The 16,440-nt window shown below is 51.0% G+C and overlaps 1 protein-coding gene across 1 annotated transcript in view; it reads left to right on the forward strand.

The window, feature by feature from the left end:
• The first annotated feature begins 1,323 nt into the window (after positions 1 to 1,323).
• LOC135889190 (arachidonate 12-lipoxygenase, 12R-type-like) overlaps positions 1,324 to 16,440 on the forward strand; it is a 28,029-nt gene continuing 12,912 nt past the window's right edge. Inside the window, exons 1-4 of the mRNA XM_065417017.1 lie at positions 1,324 to 1,470; positions 8,056 to 8,260; positions 8,598 to 8,682; positions 15,416 to 15,538. Coding sequence (XP_065273089.1) covers positions 1,324 to 1,470; positions 8,056 to 8,260; positions 8,598 to 8,682; positions 15,416 to 15,538 — 560 coding nt within the window. The remainder of the gene's footprint in view (positions 1,471 to 8,055; positions 8,261 to 8,597; positions 8,683 to 15,415; positions 15,539 to 16,440) is intronic.

Below are 16,440 nucleotides of genomic sequence, written 5' to 3' on the forward strand. Positions count from 1 at the left end.
TACCAAGAAAATAAAAACCAGCAGGATCTTAAAGGGGATAAGGCAAAATGCCACGTTTATTGTGAGTACAGAAAGAATCAGAGTAAGCAATCCGTTATAGCTTTAACATCTCATTCACGCACTCACACAGAGAGACAGACAGACAGACACAAGTTCTGCAAAGTTGTTATAGTTCCCAGCCTAGGAGTTGCTCGTGCCAAGTCACTGGCCAGGTGGCCTGGACACAAGGGTGGAGCAGGGTCTTGTGAGATGCACTTCCGATGCTTCTGGAGGTTGGTTTGCAGAATCAGACCCAAAGTCCTCAGTCTTCAGGGTCTGTTCTTATAGGGATTTATCCTCAGACAAGTTTATAGGGTTTGCTTCATCATGCTGTTCTCACATTTGAGGTGATAGTCAATCATGCAGATGGCACAGCAATGATGGAATGACAGTAGGTTGTTATCTTGTTCTTCGGCCCTCCTGTCCTTGGGGCAAGTATGCCCTCAGGGTTATTGGGCTATCTCGTCCACTGCTTTCTTCAGCCAGACGAACTTATTTTAAGGCTGGCACCTCAACCTTTAATCTGTCATTCCTCATTCAATCATACATACATACAATCACACTTCAATGTATATCCTGTCACATCTGCATTTTAATAATCTACCCATCCTTTAACAAAACCATTCTAAAATCAGTGGGACATGGCAGACTTCAATAAGTCTATTCATCCCACTTGTTATATCTAAAAGGAAATGAACAAGATAAGCATGCAAGAGTGGGGGGTTCATCTTATTCCAGAGTTCAGGAAAACAAAGTTGTACCAGCAAACTCTTTGTCTCTGGATGTTTTTCTACAATTAGCACAGACCTTGCAAACTGGCAGGCCTGTTTCAATTAGCACAAACTCAGCTGGTTGAGAGAGCCGGCTGAGAGACATATTTCTTTCTAATGGTCAGTCCAAATCCTGGGTTCTGCTGTGGAGTCACTCTTTCTTACATTTCCCATATCAGAAATATACCAGTTATCAATCTAGTCCAACATCTGGGCTGTCACTGCTTTGTTTTATCACCCTATGCAGGCAGCAGTTGGAGGCGTCCTTAAGCATTCATTAGAAATGAAAACTAGCCAAGTCAGCCTCACTGCCCTTTGCCTGTGTCCAACCCCCAGTGCTGGGGGTGGCTGATTCATGGAAGAACTCACCACTCACATCACCAGCTGCTTAATGAGGGCAATATAAAAACCAACAGTCGGGCACGACTGGGAGATAACACCGGATATCTGGCAAGGACAGCCAGCCAGACAAGGGATCCCGCCAGGTACGCTCCTCCCTGCCTCACAAACTACAATGGGCACCTACAAAGTCCGTGTTGCCACCGGGAACTTCCTGCTAGCCGGGACGTTCAGCTCCATCTCCATCACCCTGGTAGGGACCTATGAGGAGCGCGACAAGAAGCCCCTCGACAATTGGGGGAAGAACTTCAACCCCGGGGCGGTGAGTACTAGTAGAACGGGGCCAAGCTCTGTGGACAGAACCTCCCAGTAGAAAGTGGGGGGATCACAAACGCTTGTGACTTGGGGCTGTTTGATCATCAATCCCCAGGTTCTGGAGTCATGGGGTTACGCTGGGCGACTCTAAGTTCATTTGAAAAAAATATTGAAGTTTCTAGTCCTTGTGGTTGCGTAGAAAACCTGAACTAAGTGCAGCTTAAAAGATCTCCAAATAGTTGGTGTTTTTTTCTTAAATTTCAAGTGCCTGGAGTCACGTGATTATGACAGAAGACTGGCAGCTTTTATTGTGAGAATGTTACTGCTTATGCTAGAGAGGAGAAAGGGGTGCAAATTTTCAACGGTAATTTTTTGTGTGGTGAAAAATGGCTATTTGGTATGACCTTTTACAAATTTGCACTGATTCCACTGAACTGAGTTCCAAAACAAAAAAAAATCAGAATGTTTCGGTCTTCTCATTTTCAAAATGAAAGTGTTCAATTTTTCTAGGCAATAAACATTTTTTTTATGTTTCATTTTGTTTAAAATGTTAAAAAAAATGCTCGAGATCAAAACAAAACATTTTGTTTCAGGTCGAATGAAATATTGTGTTTAACCTGAAATGATGTCCCCAGACTTTTTGATTCGCCAAAAATTTAATTTTTTCGGTTTGACGAGAACTTTGTTGAATTGCCTTAACTGAAAAATCCGTTCTATGTCCTCATTATACTACGTGGGGAGGATGGTCCAGTGGTTAGAGCCATTGCCAGGGCTATGATAAATCCTGGTTCTATTCCCTGTGCTACTCCAGTCTCACTGTGTGAAAGCCTTTCTGTGACTCTGTTTCCCCATTTATATAATGGGGATAACAGCACTGTACTACTTCACAAAAGTGTTGTGAGGGTAAATGTGTTAAAGATTCAAGGTGCCTCCATACAGCAGTGATGGGTGCCAGATAAGTACCTAAAATAGACTAGCTGTAGAAATGCCTCAAAAATACAAACCACACGGGTTACTGCTTTTTTTTTTAATCTCATGATTTGTAAACCAAACTCATGATGGTTTGGGAGGGACGCTGAGGGATGGTGCATGTTGGGGGCTTTCCCTTCACCCCCTCCCCTGGTTCTTGCCACATGGACAGTAAGCAGAAGACCAGAAGTCCAAAGTGCAGGTAACATGATGTTTATTGGGGTTAGTTCCAAGCAAACATCCATCGCTCTACACGCTGGCAAAGTCTATTTCCCAGAGTTCTGTTCCCAGCTCTGATGCTGCAGAGCCCGGCCTGTGTCCCTGTTCCCCAATTTCCCCCCTCCTTCTTATCAGCCCCAAATATACCAGCCGTGCACACCCCTGGTTCCACCCCTTACAGCTTATGGTCATATTCCGTTTTGGAGAGGCGTGAGTCTGGGGTCTTCATCCTACCGCTTTTGTACCCCACGGGAGGGTGTAACGGTCCGGAGGACTCACCAGCTGCTGGTTGCTCCGGGGATTAGCTCAGTCCACCTCCGAAGTGCCCTCTGCAGGGGGTGTCCATTGTCTGCTCTACTCCACTATTTCAGACCCGCGTTGCTCCCCCACTCAGCAGAGTCCTCTACAGGACACTTCCCTGTGGCAGTGCCCACTACTTCTTCCTCACCTCCCTTCCGGGGGTCATGGCAGTCCTGTGGCTTGCACCCGCCACAGGGGCCAACCACAACCCAAAGTCTAGCTCCTCACTTCAGGGCCAAGTTGCAGTCTGTATCGGCCCTGCTCCTCCATGGCCAGGTGCAGTGCAAGGGGGGACCCAGACCGATCCGCTACTCTGGGTCCCTACCCAGGGACCCTCTAGTGGCAGCCTCCTTGCCCAGCCTAGCAGGCAACAGGCCAGAGCTCCCCCTCCGCTCCCCTGAGCCTGCCCAGCACTGCTCTATCTCCAGTGCTATCCCTGGGAGCCAGTCCTCCTCCCTTGCTTGTTGGGGAGATACTCCCCTCCGCTCTGCTGGGCCACTCTTTATATCTGCTCTGCCCCAGCAGCTGCCTCCCATCTGGCTCCTAACTAGCCTCGCCCTAATTAGCTGCAGGTTTCCACAGCCTCCCTGGCTGCTTCTGTCCCACCCCCGGCTGGAGTGGGCCACCTGCACTACTACAGAGGGGTAAGGAGTGAGGTTGTGTCCTGGGCAAGGCCAGGCTCTTCTCCGGCTTTTAGTGTGTTGTGTTCCTCCCCCCCCCCCCCCCAGCCGCTCTTGTCCCTCCTAACTGGTTGCTTGATCTTGGCTGGAAAGAGGAGCCAGGCATGCTCATAGATTACACTCCCAGCACGCCCTGTAACATTTTAGTTCCATCTCTTATCACCCCATCTGGTTGTGGGCAGATGTAACATGCCGTATCTTTGTCTTTCCTTCCCACATATTAGTATAAGGATAAAAAAGTCACACCCAAAATTCTATTTCAGGCTGACAAACAAGCCTATATCCTCACACTCCACCCCCTTCTTTTTCTTTTCTTCTGGGATCCGCTGGCCCAGGTATCCCAGGAAAAGCCTAGGACATATGGCAACACATTTCCTGATAGGGCCAGGCATCAAGGTGGAATGTGCTGATGCTCCATTTGCCCCACTGCCCCCTGTGCCCTGCACCTTCCCTCGTACGGACATCCATATTCCAATGAGTGTGCCAGACGCCCCATTATGGTGTGCCTGAGAGGTTGGGTCCGGGTTATCTGTCACACTGTGGTGTAGGGCTCTTCCATGACATTTAGTGGTTGTACCTTGTGGGTCTGTGCCCCCCTTAAACACCACAGTAGACATTGCAAAATTAGCATACTTAACAACAGGCCAATAGCCATAATAATCCACAGTAACATCTGGAGCCCTGATCATTGTAATATAGTCCAACATCTGGGCCACCACCAGAATTGCTTCTCTTCCTTTGACAGGGTCAAAGTCTTTTAACACCATTCTGGGGTGTATATTTTAAATCTGTCCGGTTGTTGGCAGTGGCAGCGAGCTGCTCCTGCAGGTTTCGCGTGCTGTTGTCCATGTTTATGAGTCCACTGGATAGTCACAGGCAAATGGGGTATTGTCCACACCGGCTTGAGCACTTGGTATGGAACTGGGTAGTGTGCACTAGTTCGATTGCACACAGCAATGAGTTCCACAGATCCAGTCATGCACCCTAGTCCCGATGGGAGCGTGTAGAGGATTCTCGTCATGTGGACAGAAAGCAGGCGGCCAGCCGTCCAAAGTGCAGGCGATGTTTATCAAAGTTAGTTCCAAGTAGGCATATCCATCGCTCTACACGCCAGCAGTGTCTGTTCCCCACTGTCCCCCGTACCCTGCTCTGATGCTGCAGAGCCCGGCCTGTGTCCCCCTTCCCTATTCCCCCTTCCTCCTCCTTAGCAGGCCCAAATATACCTGCTGTGCATGCCCCTAGTCTTTGTCTTTTGTTTACACATATTAGTATAAGATCTAAGCATATGGAAAAGTCACACCCCAAATTCAATCTCAGGCTGACAAACAAGCCTATACACTGATGGTGTGTGAATACTTGCACATGGCACTGAAATAGTTAACAGTGCTGGCATTTCTACAGCATTGCTAACTCGCCTGACTTTTTTGCACATCATGTGATCTTTGGGATATATCTTAAAGCCCCAAGCACCTGGAGTCATGTGAATCTGTGAGACTCTAGGGTTTTTGGTTGTTTTTTTTTTTTACTGAATTTTTTCTGTTTGCGGGGCAGAAAAAATCTGGAAAATGTGACTTCTTTTTATATTAATAATAATAATAATAATAATAATTGAAAAATAAATAACAGGACATTCAACAAAAGCAGCAAACATGTAATCGGATTAAAGGGCTTTACATTCACCCCAGGATTCACTGCTACTAATTGGAAGACCTTAGCAGGGCTGAGCAGAGGGATTAAATAATTCAATAAATCATTGTAATATCATCCAGATTTCCATCTGCTGCAATAAACAAGGGTTGTCTGCCCTGCGGTTCCTGGTCCCCAGCCAGTTCCCAAGTGCCTTAAGAGAGGGAGACGCCTCACTCATGGGAAGGTTATTGCAAAATGTTTCTGTGGGTTGTCTTACTCAAACTGAGCGGCTTTTCGCAACGCAGTGGGAGACGGTATATTGGGCTAGATGGGCCCATTGGACCCATCCAAGTGCAGAAGTTGCTGTATTCCTTTGTGGAGTCACAGCCTGGTCTCTAAAGAGACAGAAGAGAAGCTACCAAACTGCCATTGATATGTTTCACGGTAGGCCCTAGAGGCCAACACCCGGACTCACGTTCTGCATCTACTCAGAAAACGAACTCTGTCTCCCTTACGCTAGCACTAGAGCTCACTGCAGCAGCGTTAAGTGCCATGCCAGCCCCGAGCTGCTGCTCCTTTGGGATGGCAGGCCTGGTGTTTTGGTGAGTAGCCAGCATCAGGGGCTGGAGATCACAAGGGAACAGTTCGCAGAGACTGTAATGCCTGGGGGACAGGGCAGGCTAAGGGGGGGGGCCTAGAGCAAGACTCAAGGGATTGGATAGCCGGGAGGTCGATCAGTATCGGAGATATCTGGGGCAATGCTTGGAGTTTTCATGGAGGGCCGGAAGATCTGGTGCATGGGGCCGGGTCAGCGGGTTGGTTGGAGATCAGGTGAGGCAGTGGGACAGGGCCGGGCAAAGCCATGGGGCAGGGCTGAGCGAGGCAACAGGCATCGGTCTGTTGCTCAGCCAGCTTCCTTTGGCTCTTGGGGTCTTTATATAGTCCGGATACCCACAGAGAGCGTGGCCAGCCCAGCCCATCGGGGGCCTGGGCTGCGGCTGCCCCGGGGCTGCAGGTTCAAGGAGGGGCAGCAGCTCAGGAGGGCACCCGAGGACCTGGCAGGCTGGGGTTCAATACTGGGGCCCTGGCGGGGCCCTGGGGAGTGGGGTGTGACGGGTTCAGTCACAGAGACCCCCTTGGGACTGTCACCTGACGTGCTGAAACTACCTCTGAGCCTGTTTTCCCTGCCAGCTTGGGACTCCAGAACCCTGCCTTGTTGAGCCAGACACGCTAGCCTGGGGCAAACACAGACCCAGGTCTGAACCACGTCCCCCAAAGCTGCAGACTTAACTGAAAACAACTCAGCAAGTGCTCCTGTCTCCAGCACCCAGACACCCAGCTCCAAATGGGTCCAAATCCCAAATAAATCCGTTTTACTCTGTATAAAGCTTATGCAGGGTAAACTCATAAATTGTCCGCCCTCTGTAACACTGATAGAGAGATATGCACAGCTGTTTGCTCCCCCAGGTATTACTTACTTACTCTGGGTTAGTTAATAAACAAAAGTGATTTTATTAAGTATAAGAAGGAGGATTTAAGTGGTTCCAAGTAATAACAGACAGAACAAAGTAAGTTACCAAGCAAAATAAAACAAAAAAACAAGTCTAAGCCTAATACATTAAGAAACTGAATACAGGTAAATCTCACCCTCGGAGATGTTCCAATAAGCTTCTTTCACAGACTAGACTCCTTCCTAGTCTGGGCCCAATCCTTTCCCCTGGTACAATCTTTTCCCCTGGTACAGCCCTTGTTAGTTACAGCTCAGGTGGTAACTGGAGGATTTCTCATGACTGGCAGCCTCCTTTGTTCTCTTCCACCCCCTTTTATAGCTTTGGCCCAAGGCAGGAATCCTTTGTCTCTCTGGGTCTCCACCCCTCCTTCTAAATGGAAAAGCACCAGGTTTAATATGGATTCCAGTTCAGGTGACATGATCACATGTCACTGTCAGACTTCATTACCCACTTGCTGGCATACACGTATACAGGAAGCTTACAAGTAAACAGAGCCATTTACAACCAATTGTCCTGATTAATGGGAGCCATCAAGATTCCAAACCACCGATAATGGCCCACACTTTGCATAATTACAATAGGACCTCAGAGTTATATTTCATATTCCTAGTTTCAGATACAAGAGTGATACATTCATACAAATAGGATGACCACACAGTAGATTATAAGCTTTGTAATGATACCCTACAAGAGACCTTTTGCATAAAGCATATTCCAGTTACATCATATCCACACTTATAAGCATATTTTTATAAAACGTATGGAGCGCAACGTCACACAGGGTGCCCCTCTCATTAAACCACAAGGCATGGATGGGGCGGGCTGAGCCCACGGTAGAGGGCTGGATGGGTGAGGGGCAGGACCTCAGCCTGCGCTTTAACTGAGGCCAAGCTTAGATGCACACGGCTGCTCTGACCAATTTCTGGCAGCTCCTAAAACATGGTGGGCACCGCTAGAGGGCTCACAAAGGCTTTAAAGAGATTGTGCCCTTCTCCTATACACTGCTCGGCTATGCTGAGGTACCTCAAGATGTAGCCAAACCGGTAAACCTTGGCCTCTACCTCCAGGGTAATGAAAGGCGGGTGCTGAGTAGAACAGTAGTTGCAACAGTGACTTGGCCGATCTGTGTTTCCTTGGAGACTTCCACACAATGGGGGCACAGGAGGCCAACATGTGTTTTATTTTGAGGGGGGGAGGAAACAGATGCTGACGGTTCACCCCTGAGTTGCTGGATTAATCCCTGAGTCACACCCTCACGCTCCGGTCCCCCCCCCCCCATTGCAGGTGGAGGAGTTCCAGCTGTGCAGCCGGCGCTGGCTGGGGGACATCGTCCTGGTGCGGCTCCACAAGGAGCCCTACTCCTTCTACCCCACCGACAACTGGTACTGCAGCTTCGTGGAGGTCGTCTCCCCCCACGGCCAGCGCTACCGCTTCCCCTGCTACCAGTGGATCGAGGGCTACCGCACCCTGGAGCTGCGGGAGGGCAAAGGTAGGGGGCTGCGAGCAGGACATGGGAGTTGGCCTGGTGCTGCTTGGGGTCATAGCGAGCTAGCTGTCCCCGTACACCCCCCTCTGTCTGTCCATCCCCGTACACCCCCCTCTGTCTATCCATCCCCATATATACCCCTCTGTCTAATTGTCCCCATCCACCCCCCCTCTGTCTATCCATCCCCGTACACACCCCTCTATCAGTCCCCATCCACCCATCCCCGTCTACATCCCTGTCTGTCTATCCATCCCCATACACACCCACTATCTAATCTATCTATCTATCCCATACACCCCCCTCTCTCTCTCTGTCTCTCACGTTCTCTCCTCTCCCCCAGGCCAGACAGTTTGTGATGATGCCGATTCCCCGTTGCTGCTGGAGCAGCGGCAGGCTGAGCTGACGCACCGACGCAAGTGCTATGGGTGAGTGAGACCCTGTGGGGGTTGGGGGAGCTCCCCGGGGCTCAGGCCTGCGTGGGGTCCTGGGGATGGAGGGGGCGATAAGAACTGCAGGACAGGTAGGCCCAGGACTGTGGCTGAGGGTGGCTGGGTTTGCAGGGTGTATCGATGCTGCCTCTGGCGGGACACAATTGAGAGTATCAATTCAGCACAAATTGCTTAGAGCAGGGCAGTCACAGCCCAAGGCTGGGGTTCCTTTGCACACCAAGGCAAACCAAACCAGCCAAACTGAGAAGACTTCGGTCTCACCCCACTGGCTAACCACAAGTCACACAAGCAATTCCCTTAGACACTCCAGTTTTCCAGTATCCCCACCAGTGCCATTCGTTATGGGGACAAATGGTTATGAAAACCAAGACCCCAGTAAAAGAAAAAAGGTGCTCCTGATCCCAAAGGACCAAGCCCCAGACCCAGCTCAATATACAAGTAAAATCTTACCCACAAATCATGGTGTTGCCAATCCTTTAGAATCTAAAATCCAAAGGTTTATTCATAAAAGAAAGAAATAGAGATGAGAGCTAGAAGTGGTTAAATGGAATCAATTACATACACTAATGGCAGAGTTCTTGGTTCAGGCTTGTAGCAGTGATGAAATAAGCTGCAGGTTCAAATCAAGTCTCTGGAGTCCATCCACAGCTGGGATGGGTCATTCAGTCCTTTGTTCAGAGCTTCAGTTGGTAGCAAGGTTCCTCCAGAAGTAAGAAGCAGGATTGAAGACAAGATGAAGGAGATGCAGCAGCCTGTTATAGTCTCTCTTGCCATGTGGCCTCTGCTTTCGTTGTTCCAAACACAAGCTGCCCAGCACATGGCTTGGAATAACCTCCGAGTTCTCTCCGTAGGCAGGTCCCTGCATGCCTTGCAGAGTCACAAGGCGTATCTGCCTTCTCTCAATGGGTCAGTTGTACAGCTGATGGTCCTTAATGGGCCATCAAGCAGGTTAGGCAGTGCTGATGCCAAGTTGTCTGGGGTGTCACCCAGAAGCACAGCACAAGTTTGAACTACAGACAGTATAGAGCCAATACTTATAACTTTAAATACACAAATGATACTTGCATACAGATAGCATAATCATAACCAGTTGTAGCAAACCCAGGACAAACAGCTACAAAGGGGGCGGGGGTAGTAATCCGTCCCAGGGGGTTAAAAAGGCCTCTCCCAAGCCACTGAGGAGAGAGAACCATGGGGAAATAAGGTTCAGCTGGACAAGGGGTTACCAGGGAACTAATTAGGTTCAGCTGGCTCCAACTGCTTGGGACCTTTTTAAACCCTCCCCGGCGTGGAAGGGGGGGGGAGAGAGGGAGAGAACCAGGGAAGCTGCCAGTAAGCTAGGAGCAGCAAGGCTCTGAACCCTTCCCGCAAGGAAGGCTGCACTCTGTCCCTAGAAGGAAAGCTAACCAAGCACAAGGGGCTGACTGAGGGAAGGAATAGCCAAACCCTGTGCTACCTGCAAGGTTTTGCCTTGCCCAAGCCTGTGTCTCCAAGGCTAAAAAGGACTGAGCCTGCTGAGGAGAAGGTACTTTGCCACACGTGGTGTCAGGGGTGGGATAATAGTGAGGCGCTGTGGCAAGCCATCTCAGGGCATGGTAAATCACAAAAAAATAAAAAAATAAATAAATAAAAATATGGAGGACGTAGTGAAGGCGTTGATTCAGGCCACTGCGGCCCAACAAGAGGCTACCAGAGTACAGATGACAGCCCAGCAAGAGTCAGTGCGTGTCCAACAGGAGACAAACCAATTGCTGGTGAACCAGGCGGTCCAAGATCGAGCCACCTGAATGAAGTAGTGAACCAGTTGAAAGCCCTGACCACGCTGATGCATGAGCCCCAGGGGACCCGGCCGCTACGCGCAAGCAACTATTTACAGAAGATGACAACGGATGACGATATAGAGGCGTATCTCCTTGCATTCGAGAGGACGGCACTGCGGGAGGCTTGGCCCCAAGATCAGTGGGCAGGCCTCCTGGCTCCATTTCTGTGTGGGGAGGCTCAGAAGGCCTATTTCGATATGACCATAGAAGCAGCTATGGATTACCCCCAGCTGAAGGCGGAAATCCTGGCGAGGTCAGGGGTGATGCCGGCCATAAGGGCCCAGCGCTTCCACGAGTGGAAGTACCAGGACGACAAAGCGCCGAGGTCCCAGCTATTTGACTTGATCCACCTCGCCCGGAAGTGGCTCCGCCCTGAGACCCATGGGCCGGAGAAGGTGGTGGAAATCCTGGTGTTGGACAGGTACATGAGGGGGTTGCCGCCGGGCGTACGAGGGTGGGTCCACCAAAATGATCCCTCCTCGTATGATGAACTAGTTGCCCTCATAGAGAGACACTTAGCAGCTCAAGAACTTTCTTGGACCCCCGGGGACGGAAGGCGCCAGAATCGGAGACCAGTCTCTGCACCGAGGCCCCGGTTTGCCCTAGCGCCAGGCCGGACAATGGAGGGGAGGAAGGAGGCAGAAGAGCAGCCTGCTGTCCCGGAGAGACTTGAGGACTGGGGGAGAAAGACTCGAGAGATAAAGCCCAGCAGCCCGAAAAATAGGGGGCTGCCCCGAGCGGGGTACCGATGTTATGCCTGTGGTGAAATGGGGCATATCGCTGCCCAATGCCCGAATCTAGGAGAGCCTATGCAATGCGAACTGGGAGATATAGGGGGACCATGTGATCTAATAAGTCTAGTTGGGGTTGCGATGGTCCCTCATAGATACACTAGGCCAGTTCAGATGAATGGTATAAAGACCACAGCCTTAGTAGACTCGGGAACTGTAATCACGTTAGTCTCGGGGAAGCTGGTCGGGCAAGACCAACTATCCCGGGCCAAACGCTCGGGGATATCCTGTGTGCATGGGGATGTCAACTATTATCCAACTATCCCCGTAAAAATAGAAGTTCTCGGAAACCCCACTAGGTTGACGGTGGGAGTAGTTCCAAAACTCCCCTACCCTGTCCTTATCAGACGAGACTTCCCGGGGTTTGATAGCCTACTCCCCGGGGAGGAGGTGGAAGAAAATAATGACCCTGGGACCCAGGGTGTGGTACAGATCGTTAACCCTCCCCCGGCCTTCCATGAATTTAGCCAGGATTTGTTCTCCCCGCCGGGGAAGTCCAGGAAGACTAGGAGGGAACGGAGGGCGGAGAAAAGGAGGGGGACGGGGGTCCTGACCCAGTGCCAGAAGTCTACCCTTGTAGGGGAAAGAAGGGGCTCGACTGACAGTGGGACTGGGTCGGTGATCAACAACCCTACCGCCGGACCTGGTTCCCCAGGGGCTTTCTCCGAGGGGGAGACGGAGGTAGACCCCCACCCGAGTTTAGACAAATGGGGACCGCACGCGGGAATTTTGGTCAGGATCAGGCCAATGATCCCATATACCACAATATTCTCGAAGAAGTAGTCGAGGTAAATGGGGTACCCGTGGAGGGGAGAGTTAAGGGTGCGGGGCCATATTATATGATTAAGAATGACTTGCTATACAGAGTAGTCCGGGTCCAAGAGCAAATCATACTACAACTCTTGGTCCCACGGAAGCATCAAAGAGCCGTAATGGAGCTGGCCCACAGCCATCTGTTCGGGGGCCATCTAGGGATAGATAAGACCCTGGATCGAATTCTAGAGAGGTTTTTTTGGCCTGGCGTTTATGCAGCGGTCCGACGATATTGCACATCCTGTCCGGAATGCCAGATACATGGGCCCCGACCACACTTAAGGGCCCCTCTGGTACCTCTGCCAATTATCGAGGTCCCATTTGAGCGTATAGCTATGGACATAGTAGGGCCATTGGAAAAGTCAGCCCGGGGCCATCAATACATTCTGGTAGTACTAGATTATGCCACCTGGTACCCTGAGGCCGTACCCCTACGGAATACCATGTCCAAGATCATAGCCAAAGAACTAGTCCAGATTTTTTCCAGAGTAGGAATACCTAAGGAGATCCTGACGGACCAAGGGACCCCCTTTGTGTCTAAGCTGATGAAGGACCTGTGTACAATGCTCCACATACAGACCCTTACAACATCGGTCTACCATCCCCGGACCGATGGCCTGGTCGAACGCTTTAATAGGACATTGAAGAACCTGTTACTGAAAGTGATTAGTCGTGACGGGAAAGACTGGGACGCCCTGCTGTCTTACTTGCTGTTTGCCATACGGGAGGTTCCTCAGGCTTCCACTGGATTCTCCCCCTTCGAGCTGTTATACGGTCGCCACCCCAGGGGCATACTGGACCTGGCTAAAGAAGACTGGGAAGAACAGCCGAACCCTGGGAGAAACGTTGTTGAACATGTGTTGCAGATGAAAGACAGAATAGCCCAAGTCGCCCCCCTTGTGCGCGAACACATGGAGAAGGCCCAAGGGGCACAACGGACAAACTACGATCGCCGAGCAACGACCCAGAAGTTCCAGGTGGGGGACCGGGTGATGGAGCTCATACCCACGGCCGAGAGCAAGCTCCTGGCCAGGTGGCAGGGGCCGTACGAGGTAATAGAAGCGATAGGAGAAGTCGACTATAAGGTCCGACAGTCGGGCCGCCGGAAGCTGGAGCAGATCTACCATATAAAACTGCTGAAACCTTGGCAGGATAGAGAAGCTCCGGTGGCTGCGCTGGGGGCGCCATCCCCTAAAAGCAACCAGCCTGACCTGGTGGGGATATCCCCGGAGTTGACTCCGGAACAACGATCAGAAGTGATCAGCCTGATCAAACGCAACCAGGATGTGTTCTCCGAAAAGCCGGGCAGGACTACGGAGGTTCACCATCACATCCTCACGGAGCCTGGAGTGAAGGTGAGCGTTAAGCCATACCGGATCCCAGAGGCCAAGAGAGAAGAGATTAGGACGGAGGTCAGGAAAATGCTGGCCTTAGGAGTCATTGAAGAATCTCATAGCCAATGGTCCAGTCCCGTGGTTTTAGTGCCTAAGCCGGACGGCAGTATGAGGTTCTGCAATGACTTCCGCAAACTCAATGAGGTGTCCCAATTTGATGCCTACCCTATACCCAGGATAGATGAGCTGATTGACAGATTGGGAAAGGCACGGTTTATGTCTACCCTTGACCTTACCAAGGGCTATTGGCAGATCCCCCTGGCCAAGGCCGACAAGGAGAAGACAGCCTTTGCAACTCCAGAAGGTCTATATCAGTACACTGTTCTCCCCTTTGGGTTGCATGGGGCCCCCGCTACTTTCCAATGGCTAATGGACAAACTGTTGCGACCCCATGGAAAGTACGCGGCAGCCTATCTCGATGACGTCATCATATATAGCCCAGACTGGGAGACCCACGTGGAAAAGGTGGAAGCGGTCCTGGACACCCTGAGGAAGGCAGGGCTGACTGCCAATCCCTCCAAATGTTCAATCGGGTTAGCTGAGGCCAAATACCTTGGGTATATAGTGGGGAGGGGCGTGGTGAAGCCCCAGCTCAACAAGTTAGAAGCTATACAGAAGTGGCCCCGACCACTCCGGAAGAAACAGGTCAGAGCATTCCTGGAACTAGTGGGGTACTATAGGCGGTTCATTCCCCACTTCGCCACCAGGGCATGCCCATTAACGGACCTAACAAAAGCTCGGGGCCCTGACATAGTAAAATGGTCTGCTGCAGCCGAGGGCGCTTTTGTGGATCTGAGGACGGCCCTCTGCACAGACCCCGTACTAGTAGCCCCAGACTGGGGGAAGGAGTTTATCCTACAAACCGACGCCTCTGAAGTAGGGCTGGGAGTGGTGCTTTCCCAAATGGTCGGAGATGATGAACACCCCGTCCTCTTCCTTAGTAGGAAGCTCCTACCTAGGGAACGGAAATACGCCGTGGTGGAGAAGGAATGCCTGGCGGTGAAATGGGCCATAGAGAACCTCCGCTACTATTTACTTGGACGGAGGTTTACCCTTGTCACGGACCATGCCCCTGTGCAGTGGATGCACCAAAACAAGGACAAAAACGCGAGAATAACAAGATGGTTCCTGTCGCTTCAACCCTTCCACTTCACAGTACGACATAGGTCTGGGACCCGACATGGCAATGCGGATGGCCTGTCGAGAGTGCACTGCTTTCCGACCCAAGTAGCCCAACCCCGTAGTGTTGAGCGGGCGGGGGGGCGGGATATGTAGCAAACCCAGGACAAACAGCTACAAAGGGGGGGGGGTAGTAATCAGTCCCAGGGGGTTAAAAAGGCCTCTCCCAAGCCACTGAGGAGAGAGAACCATGGGGAAATAAGGTTCAGCTGGACAAGGGGTTACCAGGGAACTAATTAGGTTCAACTGGCTCCAACTGCTTGGGACCTTTTTAAACCCTCCCCGGCGTGGAAGGGGGGGGGGAGAGAGTGAGAGAACCAGGGAAGCTGCCAGTAAGCTAGGAGCAGCAAGGTTCTGAACCCTTCCCGCAAGGAAGGCCGCACTCTGTCCCCAGAAGGAAAGCTAACCAAGCACAAGGGGCTGACTGAGGGAAGGAATAGCCAAACCCTGTGCTACCTGCAAGGTTTTGCCTTGCCCAAGCCTGTGTCTCCAAGGCTAAAAAGGACTGAGCCTGCTGAGGAGAAGAAGGTACTTTGCCACACAGTAAACCATAACCTCCTTATAGACACCTTATTTGACCTCCTTTGTACAACATTTGGTGCCACTAAAGGATCTTGGTTGCAACAATGGTCTATACGGTCACAGTTCATGTCAATAACGTGACACAGGGGCAGGCCAGGGCTAACGTCCCCTGCGATCTCTCCCTGCCCAGGTGGAAGGAGTACGCCGCCGGACTGCCCCGGTGTCTGGCAGTGGACAACGTCATTGAGCTGGACTGTAACAGCATGTACTCCTTCACCAAGAGCACCAACTTCCTGCTGCGTGGGGCGAGCGCGTGAGTGCTGCTTCCCCACAGCCAGACCTGTTCCCAGCGCCTGCCCCTAGGCCTGCCCCTAGAAACTACCCCTAACCCTGTACACTAACCCTAACCCTAACCCTGTACACAACCCTGTACATACACTAACCCTAATCCTGTACACTAACCCTATACACAACCCTATACACTAACCCTATACACAACCTTATACTGTAACCCTAACCCTGTACACTAACCATAATCTATACACAGCCCTACACTGTAACCCTACCCCTATACACAACCCTATATAGTAACCCTAAGCCTATACATTAATCATAACCCTATACACAACCCTATACACTAACCCTAACTCTATACACTAACCCTACACAAAAGGTCCTGTGGCACCTTTAAGACTAACAGAAGTATTGGGAGCATAAGCTTTCGTGGGTAAGAACCTCACTTCTTCAGATGGCATCTGAAGAAGTGAGGTTCTTACCCACGAAAGCTTATGCTCCCAATACTTCTGTTAGTCTTAAAGGTGCCACAGGACCCTCTGTTGCTTTTTACAGATTCAGACTAACACGGCTACCCCTCTGATACTTGACACCATGCAAGGCACTGCATTTAGCCGTATGGAATGGAAATCTATCAACCTCATGAAGAAACTTGCAGGCATCTGAAGAAGTGAGGTTCTTACCCACGAAAGCTTATGCTCCCAATACTTCTGTTAGTCTTAAAGGTGCCACAGGACCCTCTGTTGCTTTTTACAGATTCAGACTAACACGGCTACCCCTCTGATACTTAACCCTACACAGTAACCCTAACCCTTCATCAAGACCTCCCCCTTCCTTGAGCACGGGGTCAATGTGTGACTGCCGGCCCCCACAGCCCAGGTCATTCCCAGAGACTAAACCCAAACCCTAGCCCTAACCCTA

Source organism: Emys orbicularis, chromosome 15 (assembly GCF_028017835.1).
Source record: "Emys orbicularis isolate rEmyOrb1 chromosome 15, rEmyOrb1.hap1, whole genome shotgun sequence".
NCBI classification, from domain to species: domain Eukaryota; kingdom Metazoa; phylum Chordata; order Testudines; family Emydidae; genus Emys; species Emys orbicularis.